The following is a 20,026-nucleotide window of genomic DNA, read 5'->3' as shown; positions in this document are numbered from 1 at the left end:
CACTGCCACTTCTGACTGCTGGACTTCAGAAGGGTCAGCTGGCCTCACCCATTTGCTTATGAAGAAGTATATTGAGATTCCTGCTTCTGGGCCTGTGTTTAGTTTGTGTTTTTAAAGGAAAGTACCTGCAGGCTGAGACACAAAAGAGCAGTGATGGGGAAGCGGGGAGATGGGAGGAAGAAACCTTGTTCTGAATGGTGCTCTCCCAGCGGGGCTTTCCTTCCTGTCCTTTGCTATTTTCTAGCTTTTTGAGCAGCATGACTTCAGGAGGGGGTTAGGTAGACAACACTCACATTGATTACCACATGGGTTACTTTGAGTTTAGTATCTCATCTCATATTTATCTGCAGGCCTACAATAGGCCAAAGAGATTTTCCCCTGTGTTCTTTGCGGTGGTGAAAGGCTTAGGGAAGAATGAGAGTGCTCATTAGAGAGTTTAAACATCTATGATAATCTTGTTAGCTTTCAGGGAGAGTTTACAAGAGATCAAATTTCTTTGCTAATGGCTTCTGTTGTAACACACCAGGTAGGTTTTGCATGCTTTTATACCTTGGCTAGCAGCTAGCATAGAATCCATTTTCTCAGAAGCATTCTTTATATACAAGCAAATAGAGAAATAAACTTGTTCTAGGCATACCACAGGATGGGCATATGTTTGAGGATCTTGTTTGAATGGGACTCTGGGATGCTAGCCCATTTTGTTGAGGTTTGGTATCAAGGAGGCCATGAACCTGAATACAGGACACCTGTATAATGCACTTTGTAGTAGGATATACAAGATGTAGCAGAAAGTGAGAAAAACTTTTAAAAGTGCATGCCTGTAATCCCAGCAACTTGGGAGTCTTTGGCAGGAAGATCTTTAAAGTTTGAGACCAGCCTGGGCAACATGGCAAGACTCTGGCTCAAAGAAAGGAAAGGCAGGGAGGGGGCCTAACCTGTGTGTGGGGCCTGGGTTCTTCACCAGTACTGCCTCCTCCTTCCAAGAAAGGTAATTTTTTTTTTAATATAGTTGTGCTGTAGAGGTTTATTCAGGGTTTGAGAAAACTGTCTTCTAGGTGTCTTGTCTTTATCTTAACAGACAAAAATATCATTATTATCCACCTTCAGCTTAGTGTCTTTTAAGAAAAATTTTAGCAATTTCTTACTTTTCAAAACAGATTGACTGTGAGCAAAGGTCATTATGATCAGAGCCCTTAATGGGGAAATTTTTTTTATATAGACACAATATCTTTATTATTTTTATATGGTGCTGAGGATCAAACCCAGTGCCTCACACGTGCCAGGCAAGTGCTCTACCACTGAGCTACAAGCCCAACCCCAACCCAGAATTTTTTTTTTTTTTTTTAAGTTTCTAAGGATTGAATTCAGGGGCACTTTACCATTGAATTACATCTTCAGCCTTTTTATTTTATTTTATTTTAAGACAGGGTCTCAAGTTACTTAGAGCTATGCTAAGTTGCAGAGGCTGGCATGGAACTGGTAATCTTCCTGTCTCAGCCTCCTGAGCAGCTGAGAGTACAGGTACCACTGTGCCTGGCTAGGGGTTAATTAAATAGATAATCACATGCATCTTAAATATGGAGGAATTACAGATATTCCTTAGATGCTGAAAGCCATACTAGCAGTCTTCTTGTTCCTTTTACTCTCCTGAATTTGATCCATTTGAGACCAATCTTCGCTGGATGTTGTAGAAAATACAAGGATATTATGCATTCTCTTTGCAGACAGCTATGTTGTGATTAGATAGAGAAATGTAGCATCTATGAGGCAGTAACAGTGCTAGCCACTATATGGAGATTATTTAATCCTCAGAAGAACCCAGTGCTTTTGTTATTCCCAAATGTGCACAAAAGGAAAAAGTGACAGGTTAAAAAAATAGGCCAACATTGAGGTGCATTTGGGTTGGAGCTCTAGGAACTTGTCCTCTAAGGCTGCTTTCTTTAATGTTTTGTGATCGGAAAAGACCAAAGAACAGTAGCATGGGCAAAAGTCTATGGTACTTGGGGCTGGGGTTGTGACTCAGTGGTAGAGCGCTTGCCTAGCATGTGTGAGGCCCTGGATTTGATTTTTCAGCTCCACATATAAATAAATGAATAAACACAGGTTCATCAACATCTGAAAAATATATATATATATTTTTTTAAAGAGAGTGAGGAGAGAGAGAGAGAGAGAGAGAGAGAGAGAGAGAGAGAGAGAGAGAGAGAGAATTTTAACATTTTATTTCTTAGTTTTCGGCAGACACAACATCTTTGTTGGTATGTGGTGCTGAGGATCGAACCCGGGCCGCGCGCATGCTAGACGGGCGCGCTACCGCTTGAGCCACATCCCCAGCCCCTGAAAAATATTTTTTTAAAGTGTGATATTGATTACAAGACAAAGAATGAATGGGTCCATGCTGTAATCTTTGTCATAAATTTCATGAAGGTCGAACTATGAATTGCAGACCTATGAGCAGGCACAGGATGGGAGTAGACATTTACTTCTGAGACCAGTGAGTTCAGATGGAGTGATGGTTTCCTATGGGGAGTGATGTGGAGCCAGGCACACTCTCCTCTTAGTAAACTCTGCATTCTTCAAGACTTAAGGTAGCTGCCTCCCCTGTGGAGCTTTCCCTCAGTTAGTGTGCACTCTGGGCTCTGAGGCTGTGATCTGTGTGCCTCTACTATAGGATGCTAACCATCACATTCTGTTTTTCACTTAAGGCTCTGCTTTCCCCTCTCAGGCAAGCTCCAGTTCTTTGAAGTCAGGGACCAAGCTAGTTTAGAATAGTTGGGGTAGGACATCATATATGGGAGAATTCATCTGGTTTTGAAGTACAGATTGGATTGGAATTGGAAAAGCTGGTATCAGTGTGACCAGGTAAAAGAAGGTACAGTAATCTAGGCAGGAGATAAGTAGGGACAAGAGAGAAGATACAGATTTAAGAAACAGTGTGAAGAGTCATCAGGCCTGATAGCATTTGTTGTGGGCATAGAGAATATGGAGAAGAATCCAAGAATATTCCAAATTATGTGACCTTTTCCCTTGTCTCAAGTTTTCTTTTATGAGTTGATTTTGAGTCTTGGTTGACTTAGTAGTCTCTTAATAAATGAGCCAGTCACACAGGTCTCTGAACTGCTGACCCATGAACAGCAATAAAAGGAGCAGATAAAAATCAAGGCAGGCTGTTGAAAGCTTATTAGCTTTGCAGGTTTTAACTGTTTCTGGAACAGAAAACTTTGAGTTTGTCTTAGCTATCCAGGAGTATATTTTGAGCCAAACTTACCTCATCATCAGGGCCAGGGATGTAAGTATGTATGCCATTTGCTATTGAAGTGAGTGAGCCATGTAGTCCTCTGGGATGCATAGGCAGAGGGGGTGCTAATATCTTCTATTGCTTCTCTGGTGGCGCAGAACATAAACAGGTGACGGTACCAGAAGTCTTATCTGCATGTAGTCCCCAAATTGCTTTGAATACTTGTGCTAGTGGAAGGAAGACAGTTTTAAACTCAGTCTAAAAATGCCAGTCTAAATTTTAAAAATAAGTATAACATTGTTTTAAATATTGAAGTATAGTACATACAGAGAAGTGCAGAAATTATAAGGCAAAACGATGAGCCTTGTATAGTTAATATAATTAACACTTAGATCAAGAAATAGAATATTACTAGAATTTTGAAGTCCTTCTCCAAAAGTCACCACTGTTCTGATAATAACATTATAGTTTTTTTGCTTCTTTTTAATATAAAATCAATAATGGAAGGGTGTGTTTTGGTTACTCTTTAAGTTGTATATGTGAGATTTTTGCATGTTGTTGCAATTAGAGTCATTCATTTATGTATATTCTTCTGTATAAATAAAAAAGTTTATCCATTTCACTAGTGATATACAGTTGGGTTCTTTTGGGTATTGGTGTAATGGTGCTGAACATGTGTATACCTTCTTTTTCTTATCCATGCACAGATTTCTGTTCGTTATTATCAAGGAGTAGAATTGCAGGGCTATAAGATACACATATGATTAACTATCAGTTTTCCACAGCGATTGTACAGTTTATGCTTCCACCAGTGTTGTGCATGCATGTTCCAGGTGCCTGGCATTCTCACCAGCACTTGTTATTATCAGTCTTTTTAATTTTAACCAGTATACTAGATGTGTGGCACTAGCTAGTTTTTACTTGTAGTTCCCTGATAATTAATGAGGTTGAACAGTTACTCATAGGTCTTTTTTTTTAAATTTTTTTTTTAGGTGTAGTTGAACACAATATCTTTATTTTATTTGTTTATTTTTATGTGGTGCTGAAGATCGAACCCAGCCCCTCACATGTACTAGGCGAGCGCTCCACCGCTGAGCCACAACCCCAGCTCCCTCATAGATCTTTTGATTATCTTCTTTCTTAAGTACCTATTTGCCTATCCAAAAAAACCTTTGTGTTTTTCGTATTGATTTGTATGAGTTACTTTACAAACTGATCTAGGTTCTCTGTCACTTACTATATTGCAAATATCCTTTTCCATTTTGTGGCTCTCTCTGAACTCTATACTGTGCCATCTGATTATTATTCCAATTTATCAATCTGTTCGTTTGTTTCATGCTTTATCCTTGGGAAAAGAAAAAATATTTCCTGCCCCTGAATCATGGAGATACTATAAAAACTTTATGGCTTTACTTTTCACATTTTGTATCTATAATTTGACTTTTTTTGCTTTTTGCATGTGAATGTATCTCACTTAGTTTTATTTTTTTGCATGGTGGGAATTAAACTTGGGGCTTCATGCCTGCTACATCCCTAGCCCCCTCACTGAGTTTTAAACTAATCTATCTTTATTTTGTCAAGACAAGAGGCATAAATCCCTAGCCCACTATAGGAAGCAGTCAGATAAAATTGGATCATGAATGTTCTTCATAAACGAATTAGTGTAGTGTAGAAGATAAAGTGAATAGGCTTTGAGAATTGAAGTCTTCTCTTCTACCACACAGTGTCACTTGATTTTGTTTTAGATTCTTTGTCCCTTTCACGTCTTGAAAGTACAGTGATTTATGGAGTCTTAACCAGTTCCTCACTTGCCATTAATTCCTTAACTCACATAGTCTGGATTCTGGCTTCACCACCTGATTGAAACAGCTGGCAGAGGTTCCAGTGGCCTTCTTGCCAAGGGCGGGAGGGCATTCTGCAGGATCCTTCAGCTGTTCGCAGGTCTTGAACACATCCTTTTTTCTTTGTTTTTGTCCTTGGCTCTGATTGTATAACTTTGGCAAGGTCTCAGCCTCTTTTTTTTTTTTTTTTTTTTAACCCCCTCTAAATTTAAATAGTTTCATTTTGAAATCTGATTGAAAAATCCCAATAAATAGGTTTGGGATGAAGCCCCATGAGTCTCTGCTAGGCCCGACCTCCTCTGCTCTGCATTGGTCTTGCCTTGGTCTGTTTCATTTTGAATCTAGGACCAAGTGAAAATGAGAGCAGCTATAACTACTAGTTAAGACAATTCCTTACAGTTTATGTAGCAGTTTTATGTGGATCACCTCATTTGATCCTCATAACACCCTGTGAGGCAGGTATTAGCCCACGGCTCCTGCTGGGAAATACCTGGTGATGCTGCTGGATTAGGTTCTGGAGTTTCCTTTTCTCTGTAACCATCTGTAATCCTTACGTGTACTTTTTTTTTGGCAGTACTGGGATGGAACCCTGGGCCTCAGGCATTCTCGGCAGACACTCTACCTCTCCACCCCAGCCCCCTTATGTATGCTTTTGTCTTTTCATTTTCCTTAGCTGTTTGGATTGGCACAGGGAATGTGGAGTAGGTAGGACTAGGGATGGAGACAGAGTTGGTTCTTCGGGACTCTCATCCAGGGTGACTGGGATTACAGCAGGCTCACCGCCTGGTACCTGGACTTGTAGTTTGGACACGCAAGCAAAGCATATTTTTTATTTAAATTGATATAGAGGTTTGAAAGAGAAGTAGGGAATTAATTTTTATCACAAGTGCTGGAACTCTGCGATAATTCAGTACCCAGCAGGTTGGAGTTCAGTTGTCATTGTGTAGCCATCACACTGTGGATAGTCTGAGGGGGACAGCTGTGCCTGGCACTGCTTAAACATGGCCCATGCTCTAGGTCGTGAACGTGTATGTACTGGTTGATGTGATGTGCTTGTGCAAGCCTGGGTTAGTTTCTTAATTGGTACTCATCCTGGGAAGTGCTGGTGATTGTGGAGTCCTCAGTCTCCACTAAAGTAAGCTACTAGTTGGAGGCCTTTCTAATACAGTTTGACATGGAACACATTTGAATGTGGGCCTGTTGTTTTAAAATGCAGTTTTTATAGTCAGCTCTCACTCTGGGGTTAATAGAGGGGCTCTGGGGGAGGAAGGGATATGAAGAAAGGAATTAAGACATAATTCAAAAATCAGTAATGCCTTAGGCTCTTGATCCCCTGAGGGGTAGGTTAAGGCCAACAAGGATCCTGATCTGAGAGTGCTCACTGTTTTGCAAACAGGTGTGTGAAGTTTTGACTCAAGTTCATTGCTGGAACAGCTGTTTGTTCTCCTACTTATCAGTGAAAAGGAAGTGGGTTTTGGGGACACCATATGGAAGAGGGAGAGGATGAGCACTGGGGGCCTGGGTACCTTCTCCTTTCTCAGCCTGGGGAGTTCTGGGAGTCCGGTTCTCTGTGGGTCTGTGGTTTGGAGGTGTGGTCTCTGCTCAGCTTGGCTCTGAGTTGCATGCACCTGCTCTCTGTTGGCTGCTCATGCAAGATTGAGAGCTGTCTGTATGCATGACTCCTGAAGCATCTTTAGTAACCCCAGGGATCCATGAGGCAGTGCAAAACAATTCCTGTGAATCAAAATAGGTGATGATTCGGACATGGAGCAAGTATATTGTGGAAGGAGAGTCTCCAAGTCTCCCTGAATCTCTTCAATCTGCCTATTCAGGCAGTCAGGGACTGTTGATTTTCTTCAATATCATTCCGGAATTGACTTATTTGTTCCCTTTTCTTTAACATAAATAATTAAAAATTACACAGTAGCATGAATTTCTAGAGGATACAAAAACTTGTGTTTCAAGCCAGCTGGGAAATTCCCTTTAATTTTTCTGGCTTATACCACATATTTGAAGAATGTTGAACCCAAATGTTTTGAGGAAGTAAATTGCTCTTGCTATTGAGTGTGACCTGGAAGGAAATGAGAACAGTAGAACTGAAGATATAGTTTATTGATGTTTTTTCAAATTCTTTTGTCAGGCATCTGAAGAAGCCTCCCTCAGGGCATTGGAAAGTTTGATGACAGAATTTTTCCATGATTGTACAACCAATGAAAGAAAACGTGAGATAGGTAAGTGAAGTATTGTGCTGTGAGGAATTGTTTACAATAAGTGGGGAGGAAGGAGTTGGTGCCTTGGCTGCTCAAGCCTGCTTCTTTTCCCTTGAATCATTTCTCTTTTTCTCTGATTCTCTTGTGTGGCTGGTGAGGTCTGCAAACCTAGCTACAAGGGCATAGTGAAGGATTTTCTTTTTCTTTTTTGCGGGTTCTCTATGGCTGAGAAACATCCCCAACCCTTTTTATTTTTTGAGATAGGGTCTCACTAAGTTGCTGATGCTGGCCTTGAACTTGTGATACTTCGGCCTCCGGAGTTGTTGGGATTATAGGTGTGCACCACCAAGCCAGGCGTCAATGGATTTTCTTTCCATTGGTCAAGTGTAAAACTTCTCTCCCACTTTATTCCTAATTTCAACAATGTTGTTGAACTTTTAAAAGAAGCCTGCAACTGTTGATTAAAATAAACATGAGAATTCACTGAAGTGTGAAACATGTTTTGTAGGCACAGGTCTGATCTGAATCCCTTACCTGGTATTGCTTTGGGGGCTTCAGCTTTTTCTTATCTCTGCTATTATCTTTTTCATTCTGCAAATTTTTAGGAACTAAGGGCTTCAAACAACAAAGAGATGTAGGTGTAATCACTTCAAGTCTTCTGGGGCCTCAGCATGTTCTGGAATCCACTTTTGATTTTTATATTCATTCACACAAACAATATTAATTAAAGCATACTATGAAATAGAAACTGCATTCAAGTGTCAGATTCTGCATTAGGGGCATGCTGTATTGTGGTGCTGGAATAGTCTTTTCCCCCCCAAATTTTCACTAAATTGAATAGAAAATGCTTTTCTCTGTCCAAACCTGCAGGCTTTTCTCTTGGGTGTCTGCTTTGTACTAATCTTGTATTCATTGCTTCCACCTCCTTGGAGGTCTCTTTCTGTGACTCCTAGGCCCTGTCTTCATTGGTTTCTCTAATCATTTTGGCCAATTAAATCTCATGGTTGAGTCCATCTTTGGCACAGAGCTCATTTGTGGTTCAGATTTTTCCAGGTGGCCAGAAGACCTCTGGCTGCGGTCCATTTCCCCTGCACATTTTTTAAACATCACATTGGCTCCTGAGGAGATGCTGCTTCTCTTTCAGTTTTAAACTTGAAGGTGTCTTTTTCTTCCTGAGGGAGTATGCTATGCATCCTCAGAGCATTTATGAAGAAGGAGTCACTGACATACTGATCCCCACCCACTCTGCCCCTCTTGCTTCTCTGATTGCTCTTATCCAGGTGGGTAGACCCTCCTCTTCTTGCTGCCAAGTGGACCACTGGCTAGTTTTATGCTACCAAATGCCTTACACTTTCAGTGAAAATACGAGCTGGGATTTTTACCAAAGGAGGAGGAGGAACTTTCCCTCACATTAGTTTACTGTGTTCCAGATTCTCATTTCTTGAAGGTTTTTTTTTTTTTAAAGCTTATGATTGAAATGCTCTTTTTTTAAAATTTTGGTTTGCAAATTAAATGTTGCTTACCTTGTGTTCTCATGAATTAAAAGTGTAACCTTCTATAACATGTTCATGTTTGAATTTGATTTTAAAATAGCTCTAAATAACCAGATGCTCCAGTGTCTAATTAAATGGAGTCTGAGGGGAATCCGGAGGTTTGGCTCTACACAGTGGGCATGTCTTCTTTCAGTTCTCTTTGTACCCAGTCTTTGTAGCTTTGCGTGTGTGGGCTATAGCCATTTGCTTCTTTTCTGTTGTCTTAGGATCTAAAGGCTCTATTCCTAGCAAGGTGGGAGAAAGGAAGGAAGTCTTTTCTTAAAAGGGCTTCCCCTTCCTCCAGCAAAGGCGAGTTACTAGTGCCTAGAGGGTGACAGAGCTGTTAGAGGGAACCTTGAGAGGGCATCTGGTCCTTTTAACAGTGTAGGAAATGGAAGCATCAAGGAGCACTGACTCGCTTGGGGTCAGATTCAGTAAATTTGTGGCAGGATCTGTGCCTCGGGTACAGCCATAGCTCATTCTGTCTGATTTGACTTCACCTCTGGGATTCATAGAGACTTCTGCTCAGTTAGTAGGACAGGCATCCGTTTCCTTTTACGGAGTTTTAATGAGACTGCCTTATTGCATTTAGCCTAGATGGTCGGGGACTAGCAGAGCAATGCGTTTAGGATTGGAAAGCGTTCTGCCTTTCCACAGGCTTCCTAGAATCTCAGCATTGTGGCCCTTTTGGGTTATATTTCACTGCCTGTGCAGCAGGTCAAGGTGACTGAGGGGCAGCATGTCTAGAAACATGGTGAAAGTCTCCCAGTGCTTGCTGTCTTCTGGATTTTGGCTGATGCTGGCAACAGCCTAAGCAGGAGAACCATTGCCAACTGATTCAGTGTGTGGACACGCTGCTCCTGGCAGCTCTCATGATTGTTAACTCTCAGATTTTTTTTTTTTTTTTTGGTGTGTGTGTGTGATTTTTTAAAAAATAAAACTGACCCAAATAAAGAGAGTTAGCCAACTTGAATTCACTTAAATTTTTTTCTGTCGTCTTTGTAAGGTCTTAATCTTTTTTTTCTCCTCATTTTGTATGAGCATGTGAACAATGTGGACTTTACTGAAGATTTATAGAGGAGCGGTTGGGAAATCCATAATAGCTCAAATGTGAGGAAACAAGCCATAATTTTTAAGAAGGTGAAATGACAGTCTTATGATTTGCCATCTACAGCTGAGCTTAAGTAAGAACTTTAACAGTGAGAATTTCTCTACCTCAAAAAGAATTCACAGTAAAGTTACTGGCTTTTTGATGGCTGAGAACACTGCATTGATGGTTACCGCAGAGTCAGAAAAATATTGCATCATCTGTTCTATCTTGAGAATTAGCTGGGTTTTGTGGTTGTTTTTGATGCCATTTAAATGAAGAAGCACATTTAAAAAAATAAAAAAGCCCAGTCTTCTGTTAATTGCATGTGTTTTTATAAACTTTCTTTTGTTGCTTTTTAACTTTTGCAGAGGAGCTTCTTAATAACTTTGCCCAGCAAATAGGAGCCTGGAGATTCTGCCTCTATTTTCTCTCCAGCACGAGGAATGACTATGTAATGATGTACAGTTTAACGGTTTTTGAGGTAAGTTGTCAGATAATTTCACACTTTTCTGAAATGTTTGCTGTAGTCACTTTGCCATGTTATTGGGACTAGACTTTAGCTTTAATGTACCAGGTGACTAGGAACAGTGGGAACTCAGCCCAGGGACTTTGTCCCACACACTGCCTCTGTCTAGATACCTGGTGTTCTGAGGCACCTTTCTGTCCTTGACACCAGACAGATCAGATGGGTGGTTGACTGTATTGTTGAGCTAAGTTGTGTTTAATGACATGTACCTTTCCCCTCCCTATTATTATTTAAAAGAGAAAAATAACTAGAGAAGAACATTATTAGAGGAGAAATGAGGCCCCCAATATCATTATCCCCCGCCACAAAGGTTTCATTTTATATTAACTTTCTTCCAGTGCACTTAAAAAATGTAATAATCATGTTAGTTAAGCTATCTGCCTGCCACCGCCACCATGTTATATTCTCAGAGATGGTTGTACCATTATTCATCACTAGTTTTGAACAGTGGTTTAATTGTCATTATTTTGGGGTGGCCATTAGAGTCAATGGTATAATAGAAAATTTTTTGTACATATTACAGCCTTTTTTTTTTTTTTAAAGAGAGAGTGGGAGAGAGAATTTTTTTAATATTTATTTTTTAGTTCTCGGTGGACACAACATCTTTGTTTGTATGTGGTGCTGAGGATCGAGCATGCTAGGCGAGTGCGCTACCGCTTGAGCCACATCCCCAGCCCAGCCTTTTGTTTTTATTAGATTATTTAGCAGGTTTTCCTAGGAATGTGGTTGTTATATCATAGGATTTTAATATTTTTGTTGCTCTTTTTGCCAAATGCTTCAAACCATTAGGATTTTTTGGGAAGTGAACTAGTTATTTTTGCATGTAGATCGTTAATTTAAAAGATGCATGTTTGTTTTTCAGAATCTGATCAATAAAATGTGGCTTGGGGTCCCATCTCAGGATAAGATGGAAATCCGCAGCTGCCTGCCCAAACTCCTTTTGGCTCACCATAAAACCTTACCTTACTTTATCCGGAACAAACTCTGCAAAGTTATTGTTGATATAGGACGTCAGGATTGGCCCATGTTCTACCATGACTTTTTTACTAATATTTTACAGGTAAGGATATTCCTGAGGAAAATTTATCCTGTCAATTATTTGTTTGCAGAAGTTATTGTTTCTTTCCCTTGAGGAACACTGTTTTAAGATCAGTGACATGGGACTTCAGTCCTGAGGTTATTGCAGGATTATTGCATTCACTTAACTTTATATTCCTGAGACATGTTGTCACTTTCTGTAATGGACAAATGGGGAAGAAACCCCACCACTTTGTTAACCTCTGGTGAAATTGGGTTCAGTCTGTGAGTTATTGTAGGTGTTGGGGTGTGAAGATGAGGGCTTCTGTAGTTTCTGAAATTAGTGGGAAAATAGCTGTGTGAACAGTTAACCATTGACAACGGTGTACTTACTATAATAGAAGCACACGCAGAGTGCAGAGCTGTCAGGGCACATAGGCTCAGTGTTGCTGGGCTTAGGGGTGAGCTGGGGAGGCAGTGGTGGGGTTTCAATGTTTAATTTATAGTTCTTTCTTGGGAGTTGATGAGAGGGGGAAAACAGACACATTTTCACATTGGAATGATGATGTTCCCATAGAGGGGAGGCAAGAGGGAAGGGGACCTGTAAGGCTGCTGTTGAAGTCTGGCAAGGTTTTCCAGGCCAAGAATGAAGGAAAGGGAATAGTTTTGGGTAGAAGATGGTAACTTCTGTTTGACAGAAAGTACCTGTAAGATTTGTGTATTTTAAATAAAACAACAAAAAAGGTGCGTTTTTTTTTTTTTGTTGTTCTGTGTGATATCTAGGAAATGAAGATCTGGGGTTTAGGAGAGAGGTGTGGTTATAGGCAGGATTGGAAGCTGTTAGGGAATAGGTGGGCCCTAAAAGCTAAGGGAGATACTATTGCTTATTTGAATCATGTGATCAAGATGGAAACATTTTCATGTTATTAAGACAGTATTGGGTATACAGGAAATGGACACTAGGTGCTTTTATAGAAATAAAATCCTTTGAAAATTGGCTGTGATCTGAGTGCCTGTAGGTTGGGATTTTTCAGAATGCTGTCTTTTTTGGGCGGGGTGGTGGTGGTGGGGGGTGTGCGGGGGAAGAAGTTACCCGGGATTGAATTCAGAGGCACTCAACCACTGAACATCTCCAGCCCTATTTTTTTTTTTTTTTGGTGTGTGTGTGTCTTTGGTGCTAGGGATTAAACCCAGGGTCTTGTGCATGTTCACATGCAAGTACTCTATCAAGTGAGCTATATTCCCAGCCCTCCCAGCCCTATTTTGTATTTTATTTAGAGACAGGGTCTTACGGAGTTGCTTAGAACCTTGCTTTTGCTGATTCTGGCTTTGAACTTGTGATCCTCCTGCCTCTGCCTCCTGAACCACTGGGGTTACAGGCATGCGCCACTGCGCCTGGCCCAGAACACTATCTTTTTCTGATGTTTTCCTGCTTTCCCTACAAATCATTTGAATGATGCATCAATTTAAAAACATTTGGTATCCATTATGGCTTCTCTTAGATTGCCTCAAGAGTGACCTGAGAATTCTTTATTTAGTTTTGTTTTGTTCTATATGATTCATTTACCTTGAGACTTGTTGGATTATAATGCACAGAAGAGTGATGCACTTATTCAGAAAACTGCTTATTGAGACCTGCCATGTGCTAACCAAGTATGTGGTAGGAGTATAGTAATGAATAGATGTAGTCTTCCCCTTTATTCTTGGGATATGACCCAAGGTTCCTAAGGAAAGGTTGAATCACTGGTAGTATTAGGCCCTAGATGTTACTGTGTGTATTCCTCTACACACATGCTTATGAGAAGGTTTAATTTATAAATCAGGTATAGCAAGAGATGAGTAACAATAACTAATAATAAAATAGAGCAGTTATAACAATGTATTGTAAAAAAATTATGTGGTCTCTTCCCCATCAGAATCTTCCTATACTTCTACGTTTTCTTTTTTTAAAACTTATTTATTTATTTATTTATAGCAGTAGAATGCATTAGAATTCTTATTATGTATATAGAGCTCAATTTTTCATATCTCTGGTTGTATACATAGTATACTCACACCAATTCGTGTCTTCATACATGTACTTTGGATAATAATGATCATCACACTCAACCATCATTAATTTCCCCATGCCCCCTCCCTTCCCCTCTTACTCCTCTGCCCTGTCTAGAGTTCGTCTATTCCTCCCGTGCTCTTTTTCCCTATTCCACTATGAATCAGTTTCCTTATATCAAAGAAAACATTCGGCATTTGTTTTTTTGGGAATTGACTAACTTCACTTAGCATTATCTTCTCCAATGCCATCCATTTACCTGCAATATTCTCTTTTATTGCTGAGTAAAATTCCATTGATTATATATGCCACATTTTTTCTATCCATTCATCTGCTGAAGGGCATCTAGGTTGGCTCCACAGTTCAGCTATTGTGAATTGTGCTGCTGTAAACATTGATGTGGCTGTGTCCCTGTAGTATGCTGTTTTTAAGTCCTTTGGGTATAGTCTGTTGAGGGTCACATCCGAGTCGGGATGACACATGGCATTTTTGCCAGAAGTAGTGGTTGAGAGGTGACGCTAGCTAGCCATTAAGATGATGACTTTTGAGTTCTGGTGGAGTTCCCGTTGAGTTCCACTTGAGCTCTCGCGGAGATTCCCGGAGAGTTCCCATTGGTTGGGGAAGTGCCGGAGAAGGGATATTTCTGGTTGCTGGTTCCTGGAGGATCGTGTGGTGTTTGGGAGAGAGTTGGGGGTGGGGGTGGGGGGTGGGGGGTGGGGGGGTGTGGGGCGTATGTGGAGTGTGCTGGTGGAGTTCAGAAATAAAGTTTGTTCCTGCTTCAGTGGCTCGTGATTTGTGCCCAGCCAGACTGCGGCAATAGTCCAAGAAGAGGGATAGCTGGGTCAAATGGTGGTTCCATTCCCAGATTTCCAAGGAAACTCCAAACTGCTTTCCATATTGGCTGCACCAATTTGCAGTCCCACCAGCAATGTATGAGTGTGCCTTTTTCCCCACATCCTCGACAACACTTAATGTTGTTTGTCTTCGTAATAGCTGCCATTCTGACTGGAGTGAGATGGTATTTTAGAGTAGTTTTGATTTGCATTTCTCTAATTGCTAGAGATGATGGACATTTTTCATATATTTGTTGACTGATTGAATATCCTCTTCTGAGAAGTGTCTGTTCAGGTCCTTGGCCCATTTGTTGATTGGGTTATTGGTTTTTTCGGTGCTTAGCTTTTTGAGTTCTTTGTGTACTCTAGAGATTAGTGCTCTATCTGATGTGTGAGGGGTAAAAATTTGCTCCCAGGATGTAGGTTCTCTATTCACCTCACAGATTGTTTCTTTTGCTAAGAAGAAACTTTTTAGTTGAGTCCATCCCATTTATTGATTCTTGATTTTAATTCTTGTGCCACAGGAGTCTTATTAAGGAAGTTGGGTCCTCATCCCACAGGATGAAGATTAGGGCCTGCTTTTTCTTCTATTAGACGCAGGCTCTCGGGTTGTATTCCAGGAAGCTTCTTTCTCTTTGGCAGATATGGCTAAGAGAAGTGTACTGTCCTTGCACCTTATTTCACTAATAAGTAAAATAAGGGTTGAAATAAGGGTTCTTTGAACATCACTGAAGTGCCAAGACTGTTGATCTGCTGACTAATGGGATACACTGGACAAGGGAGGACTCATATCTAATGTGGATTGGAGCAGGATTCCGAGATTTATCACATGACTCAGAATGGCTTATTGTTTAAAACTTAGCTGTTTGTTTCTGGAATTTCTGTTTAATTTTTTTAGACCATGGTTGACTATGGGTAACTTCAACCTCAGGAACTGAAACTGTGACAAAGGGGGTACTTCATTTGAAGTACTTGCCATTAGGGAGTTTAGATTTTTGAGGTAGGGACTGCAGCAAACCATAGCAAGTGAATACCGTGAGGTAGTTATAAGTATCATGAAGAAAACTGAATCCAGGGTGGGTGAAGAGACTCTCGGGTGTTATTTAGATGGGATGCTCTTGGACACACAGTTGAGTAGAAACCTGAGCAGAAGTGTTGGAGTGGGCCATGTGGGTATCTAGGGGAAATAGTGTTGGGAGCAGAAGGAATAGCAAGTGCCAGGACCCTTCGGAATAGCGGGAAGCTGGAGAGCCCAGAGTGCTGGAGGTAGGTGACAAGGTCCTGGCTGCTACACTTGCCTTCCTGCCCAGTTGAGGACAGTATGGTAACTTCATGGCTCCTAGGGGGCAGCCAGGGAAGCCTGCTGGGCATCTTAAGTGAGTTGACTCCTGGTTTGTCTATGTCTTGGAGAAGCAGCAAGGAATGTCAGGTGGAGACCTGAATCCTGGTGGTGGCCGGCTAGGAGGAGCTGTTTCTGCCCTGGTGGGATTGGTTCTGTGGATGAAGCCTGGAGCATAATGTCCTGTCTTTTCTTTCTCTCTCTCTCTCTTTTTTCATAACCAGGGATTAAACCTAGGGGTGCTCAACCACTGAGCCACATCCACAGCCCTTTTATTAATTTTGAAATTTTGAGACAGGGACTCTCATTAAGTTATCGAGGGCCTTGCTGAGTTGCTGACCTTGAACTTGGGAGTCTGAGGCACAAGGATCACAAGTTGCTGGTCCTGTCTGCTCTTGAAACCTAATTATTTCTAACATATGAGAATCTAAAAGAACATTTTTAGTTGAAACACTTATAGAAAGATTGGTTGTGTTTTGTGCTCCGCAATTACCCACTTCGTACTTGTTCAAAAACAGCTCCTTTTGCCTGAAGCCTTTATGACTTTGAAACCACAGATTGTGGAGGGAACACTGGACCGGGAGGCCGAGGGGTGAGTTCCTTGTCCTTTGCTGTGTAAGTCATCTCTGACTGCAGCAACCCCGAGCCTCCGTTTTCTTCTTTGTAAAGTGAAAGGGCTGGACTAAGCAGTGTTTAAAATCCTTTGTAATTATATTATTTCCTACTTCTAATTTATCCATGCAGTCAAGTCAGTGTATGGAAGCCAGGTCAGGAGTGATACATGCTCAGTTGCTGACAGTTCGATAATGATAATAAATTAAACCTTTTCTCCAGTTACTGGTAAACAAGAGCAAACTGGTTCTAGAACAGAGCTAACTCTGACAGGATCCTGAGAGTAAAACATATAAGAGGTTTTTTGGCTCTTTTCTGCTGTGTTCTGTTTGCAGCCTAGGTTCCTAGATTTGTCTTTTTAAGAAACTCTTGACACTAGACTGGGAATCTGTGCAGTTTGTTATAATTGTGGCAAATATAATACCAGGCAGAGAGTTGATTCAGGGTCACAGCATCAAAACTTCTGTGGGTTGGTTATATTGTTTCTAGGCCACTGGAGAAGGAAGTAATTGAAGTTGGAACTGACCTCAGTTCTCCTCCCCATCCCACCCCCTGCACCAGCACACACAGGACACCTTTCTAGAATCTGTTCTCAAGATTCCAGAAATCTGCAGAGGCCAACCAAACCTCTGGTCACATTGTGCCTGGGTACAGATAATTAAGGGACAAGCAGCACAGGAAAGAATAGCTCGCTCTTCTGTTTCTGGTTGTGTAATCAAAACTGTTAAACCTTTTAGAAGTTCACTAGAAATCTGATCTTGATCTTCCCTAAACATACTTACTTGTTAAAAATCAGTTGCAGAGGGCTGGGGATGTGGCTCAAGCGGTAGCGCACTCGCCTGGCATGCGTGCGGCTGGGTTCCAACCTCAGCACCACATACAAACAAAGATGTTGTGTCCGCTGAAAACTAAAAAATAAATATTAAAAAATTCTCTCTCTCTCTTAAAAAAAATCAGTTGCAGAGATTACAGTATTGTGAGCTTAAATTATATATGTGAAGATGACAAAGGGAAGCATTTTAATAAAGTTTTTTGGATATAAAGTTAATGAGAAGAAAATTTACACAGTACTCAAGTTCTTTTTTTTTTTTTAAGTAAAGAATGACTTTTTCTAGCATGTTTGAGGCCCCAGGTTTGATTCCCAGTACTGCCCCCCCCCCCATAAAAACAAAAAACCCTAAACCCACAAAAACCGAAACAATAGCAACCAAAACCAGGAAGCAACCAGGAAGAAGAATGACTGTTTTTTCATCAGGCTTCTTGCCTTGCCTCTTCCTTCCCCTAAATGATGAGAGAAGGGAGAGCTTTATGGTACATTTCCCATTTTGTGGGATTTTCTTTTCTCTCCCCGCAGGAGCACAGAAGCATTAACTGTCTATAGGACAAAGGAAGTGCCAAAGGAAGCAGTTGGCAACACAAGTCCTTCCCAGCTCAGAAAGTAGGGCTGAGGGCTTGGGGGAAAGTAGGGCCAAAAGAGGAAGAAGAGAAAGGAAATAAAGGGGAAAGGAATGGCAGCTTTTATCTGGAGCAGAGATTGGTAACCCAGAGGTCTCCTGAAGAGGGCCAGTTCTACTCCACGGTGAAAAATGCATAGGGGCAGGTTTCCTGTTCCTCTAGTGTGTGATTTGATTTTAAGTTAGTGTTAGAAATAGTTCAGCTTTGTAGGAAAATGAAGAGAAAAATTGCAGAGGTGGTAGCACTCCACAGAGCTGCCTGTCACAGAGCTGTAGCACACGGCTGGTGGTTGCTGGCCTCGCAGGGTGCTGTCTTTGTGAGCAGGTGGAGTTTTCTTAATGGTTCCTCTGGAGAGTGCTTTTCCTACTTTTTGGAGATGAGATTTTCCTTAGATGTGATGGGAAGAGTTTTCAAGGGAAAGGAAGGTACCCCTGCAGTTTTTGAATGAAGAACATCTGGTTTGTGGGTGCACTTCCTGAGCCTATGTTTCGTAGCTTGAGTAAAGAACTTATGTGTGCCAGGGAATGAACCACATGTAAAGTTCATGATGACTAAAGGAAAAGTGAAGTTCTCCTTAAATTGTTTGCTTTTAATAGATTGTAGATATAACTCAGCAGAGAACATGAGTGGCAACTTGAGCTTACTTTGATCATTTCTGGAAACTAGGAAATAAACACAATAATAATGTTCTGAATTTTGTGAAAATTATTAGGAAGATATGTGACCTTTTTTGTATCTTTTATTTAATTAGACTTATGGTAAAATATAGAAAAAGCAACTTAATTCCCTACATAATTATTTGAAAAACTATAACCATAATCATAGTTTAATGACACGTATGTGTGTTGCTGCTTTGCCATGTTTAATCTTGAATTTTCCTGAAGCATGCAAAGCTTAAGAATGTAAAGTTTACTTAACAACCTGAATGTTGAAAAGAAAGCACAAATTAATTTACACATATTTTAATCACTAATATGCAAAATATAGTTACCACTAATATATACAGTGATGTGCCACTTAACAACAGGCACATTATGAAAAATGCATTGTTAGTGTTTCTTACACACCACTGGGTGGTGTAGCCTACTACACATCTGGCTGTGTGGTGTGACTTGTTGCTGCTTGTTGCAAACCTGTGCAGCCTGATACTAGACTCCCAAATACTGTAGGCACTGTTAACATAGTGGTGGATGTTTGTGTATTTTTAGTGTATTTAACATTGAAAATATGCAGTAAAAATGCAGGATGATAGGAATTTTTCAGCTCTGTTGTAATCTTATAAGACCACTGTAGAGTATGTGGTCTGTCCTTGAAGGAGATGTCAGTGCTCCGTGTGTGTGTGTGTGTGTGTGTGTGTGTAATTAGGTCATTAGGCAAAGAGTAACAAGGCTCTGTTGGGAGTCGGAACTTGTATAAAAATTGTCATGTTATATATGTGAGAGCATACTGTCTGGTTGTCTAGTTTTTAAGTTCATGGTATTAGATTTTTGTACTTAAAGTAAAGGAATTTTTTTTTCATTTTATTGTACTTCAGTTTTACTTCAATAAAGCTATGGGGGAAAAAAGTAAGACAATTTTTTTGTGTTTGTTTTTGCGGTACTGGGTATTGAACCCAGGGCTTTGCATGTGCTAGGCAAGAGGTCTACTACTGAGCTACACGCCCAGGTTGGTAAGAATATATTTTGAATGGTTAGTAAGGCTATATAAATTGTTCTTAAATTGTTTTTGTAGTGTTGATTTATGTAGCCTATTCATGTAAGATCAAACATGTACAAAGATACTACCCAGGTTTGGTGCTATGAAGTCCTCTTTGTGCCAGATGCTGCTCAGAATTTGTTTTTTCTTACTAGTTGATCCAGTCACCTGTGACAACTCCCCTTGGGCTGATCATGTTGAAGACAACTTCGGAAGAGCTAGCTTGTCCCCGCGAGGATCTTAGCGTGGCTCGGAAGGAGGAGTTGCGGAAGCTGCTGCTAGACCAGGTGCAGACGGTGCTCGGGCTCCTGACAGGTGAGCAGTTTGGCACCCATGGACAGGGGTCTGCCAAGATAGGCAGAACTCAGGCCTTTTGAACTATTCCTGAACTGAGCATAAAAGTGTAAAGAATATAGTGTTGCTCTCCCAGCCCAGTGTCTGGCACGGGTTAGGACTACAAATAGATTTGTAACTTAATTTTCTTATAGTCTTGACTGATCCTCACCATTCCTGTGACTAGCAAGGTAGAGTCCAAGTCATGGAATTTGATTGAAATACTGATACTGTAGTGTAAGGTGGGTGGCAAGCACT

The 20,026-nt window shown here is 40.8% G+C and overlaps 1 protein-coding gene across 2 annotated transcripts in view; it reads left to right on the top strand.

Annotated features, from left to right (window-relative positions):
• The window catches only part of Xpo6 (exportin 6), a 105,993-nt gene that overhangs the window by 24,671 nt on the left and 61,296 nt on the right, over nucleotides 1-20,026 (top strand). For both annotated transcript variants that reach the window (XM_026392070.2, XM_026392069.2), the window contains exons 2-5: nucleotides 7,217-7,307; nucleotides 10,277-10,389; nucleotides 11,297-11,494; nucleotides 19,591-19,750. In XM_026392070.2, the coding sequence (XP_026247855.2) occupies nucleotides 7,217-7,307; nucleotides 10,277-10,389; nucleotides 11,297-11,494; nucleotides 19,591-19,750 (562 nt within the window). The remainder of the gene's footprint in view (nucleotides 1-7,216; nucleotides 7,308-10,276; nucleotides 10,390-11,296; nucleotides 11,495-19,590; nucleotides 19,751-20,026) is intronic.

Source organism: Urocitellus parryii, chromosome 9 (assembly GCF_045843805.1).
Source record: "Urocitellus parryii isolate mUroPar1 chromosome 9, mUroPar1.hap1, whole genome shotgun sequence".
Classification (NCBI taxonomy): domain Eukaryota; kingdom Metazoa; phylum Chordata; class Mammalia; order Rodentia; family Sciuridae; genus Urocitellus; species Urocitellus parryii.
Note: the sequence above shows the minus strand (reverse complement) of the source record. Positions and strands in the feature narration are given on the sequence as shown.